The following is a 2,283-nucleotide window of genomic DNA, read 5'->3' on the forward strand; positions in this document are numbered from 1 at the left end:
ATTGTAAACATAAAATAAAAGGCTAATTGCAGAAATGAATTTTGTTTTCTAAACCTAAACAAAAGGCTAATAGCAGAATAAAGTTTTTTTATAAATCTAAACAAAAGGCTAATAGTAGAAATTGTAAATGAACGCATTCATGAACATTTGGCAGCAAATAATTTTCTTTTTTTAACCAACATAACAAATTAAAGGCTAGAGAAATAATCTTCTAAACTAAAAAACATCAAAAAAATATCCAAAATAAAACTAATTACTTCAACCAACCAACCAAATAGAACAAAATAAAACCAAATCTTAAGAGTTTTTTTAGAGGCGCTTACCTTCATGAATATGGAATTGGGACTTCAGCTACGGTCTGCCGCCTGCAGGAAGCCAAAAACTAAAATTAGCCCAACGACGGAGCTGCGAGTCCCCGGATCGAAGAAGGAATGGAGAAAATGTAAATCCGCGAATGAACAAGTATGGGATGCCAGCACAAGCACATGCCGCACGCCGTGATAACAAAGTGAAATCAAGTTTCAAGAACAGGGAATGAAAACACGAGAGAACAATGGGCGGGAAAAGCTTACCCTCCATCTTGGACTAGGTAGCTTATTTATAGATTTCAAGAATGAAGTTTAGTTACAATCATGAGAACTAGACTCATGTAACAAACATACTATGTAATTACAATCAAGTGATTATATGACACGTGTACAAGTACTTAACACCCTCCCTCAAACTGAGCTTGGAATGTCAATGATCAGTTTGCTTGCCAAAGTTCTAAACCGTAGTATAGATAATGGTTTTGTGAATATGTCAGCAATCTGATCGTTTGTACACATATGATGAACTGTGAGCTTATTGTTCTGAATACAGTCACGAAAGAAATGAGAATCCACGTCTATATGTTTCGTCCGAGCATGAAATACAGGGTTATTGGCTAAGGCAATAGTAGACGTATTATCACAATAGACTAATGTAGGTTCTTTTTGTGGAATATGAAAGTCTTCAAGTAATCTTCTTAACCAAATCATTTTAGTTGCTGCTGTTGCTAATGCACGGTATTCTGCTTCGGTGGATGATCTAGCTACACTTGTTTGCTTTTTAACTTGCCAAGAGATGATTGATTTACCCATGAAGTAACAATAACCAGTGATAGACTTTCTATCATGTGAATTTGTGGCCCAATCAGAATCAACATATCCACTTAAAATGAGTGAGTCTCGATATAGAGAAATACCTTTATCTATTGTGCCTTTGATATACCGTAATAGTCTTTTCAATGTTTCAAAATGAACATTGAGTGGATTATGCATGAATTGGGATAATTGATTTCGTGCAAATTGTATATCCAGTCTTGTTAATGTCAGGTACTGTAGAGCTCCGATCAGCTGTCTGTACAACTGAGTATTGGTATACGGTTCCTGAGAGTGAGTATTGAGAGTAACTTTGGTTGATACTGGTGTTGTAACAGGTTTTGTCTCTTGCATTCCTGCACGAAGCAATATCTGTTGAGCATATTGTTTTAGATGCAGTAAAATTCCATGCTTTGTGTTTGTTGCTTGTATTCTGAGAAAATGATTTAATGACCCTAGGTCTCTCAATTCAAATCTGTGATGTAAATTTTCCAATAGCCTTGCAATCTCTGCTTTGGAGTTCCCTGTTAATAGAATGTCATCTACGTAGATCACCATGTATAACCTGATTTTGTCTTTGTGATATGTAAACAATGATGGATCAGCTGCACTCATTGTGAATCCAAATTCTTATATATGAGTTGATAACATTGAATACCATTCTCTTGGAGATTGTTTAAGCCCATACAAAGCCTTTTTAAGTTTGCACACTTGATTGGGATGAACCGAATCTTGAAATCCCATTGGTTGTTTCTTGTACACATTCTCGGATAACTTGCCATGTAAAAATGCATTTGAAACATCAAGTTGATGAATGTTCCAATTGCAATTTAGTGCTATGAGTATGAATACTCGAATAGTGGTGATTTTAGCTATTGGACTAAACGTTTCTGTATAGTCCAGGCCATATTCTTGGTGAAATCCTTTAACTACCAATCTAGCTTTATATCTGGCTATAGTACCATATGATTTCATTTTGGTTCGGTACATCCATTTGCAATCTAGAATGTTCATATTTTGTGAGGGTTGAACTAATTCCCATGTACCTTGTGATTGAAGTGCTTGAAATTCCTTTAACATTGCTTGTCTCCAATGTTCTACCTTGACTTCTTGATGAAAATTCATTGGCTCTGCTTCATGTATAATGTGAGCTAGATCCAAT

The 2,283-nt window shown here is 35.5% G+C and overlaps 1 protein-coding gene across 1 annotated transcript; it reads right to left on the minus strand.

The window, feature by feature from the left end:
* Nucleotides 1-719: 719 nt before the first annotated feature.
* LOC110093814 (uncharacterized mitochondrial protein AtMg00810-like) lies at nt 720-1,736 on the minus strand. Its single transcript, XM_020818814.2, has one exon. It carries the CDS (start codon nt 1,734-1,736, stop codon nt 720-722), a length of 1,017 nt encoding a protein of 338 aa, XP_020674473.2.
* Between the last annotated feature and the right edge of the window lie 547 nt (nt 1,737-2,283).

The sequence above is a fragment of the Dendrobium catenatum genome, unplaced genomic scaffold (genome assembly GCF_001605985.2).
Source record: "Dendrobium catenatum unplaced genomic scaffold, ASM160598v2 fragScaff_scaffold_231, whole genome shotgun sequence".
NCBI lineage: Eukaryota > Viridiplantae > Streptophyta > Magnoliopsida > Asparagales > Orchidaceae > Dendrobium > Dendrobium catenatum.

What these genes read in the sequence shown, in the direction of transcription:
- LOC110093814 (XM_020818814.2), bottom strand. Translation starts at nt 1,736, where the DNA reads ATGAGTGCAGCTGATCCATCATTGTTTACATATCACAAAGACAAAATC.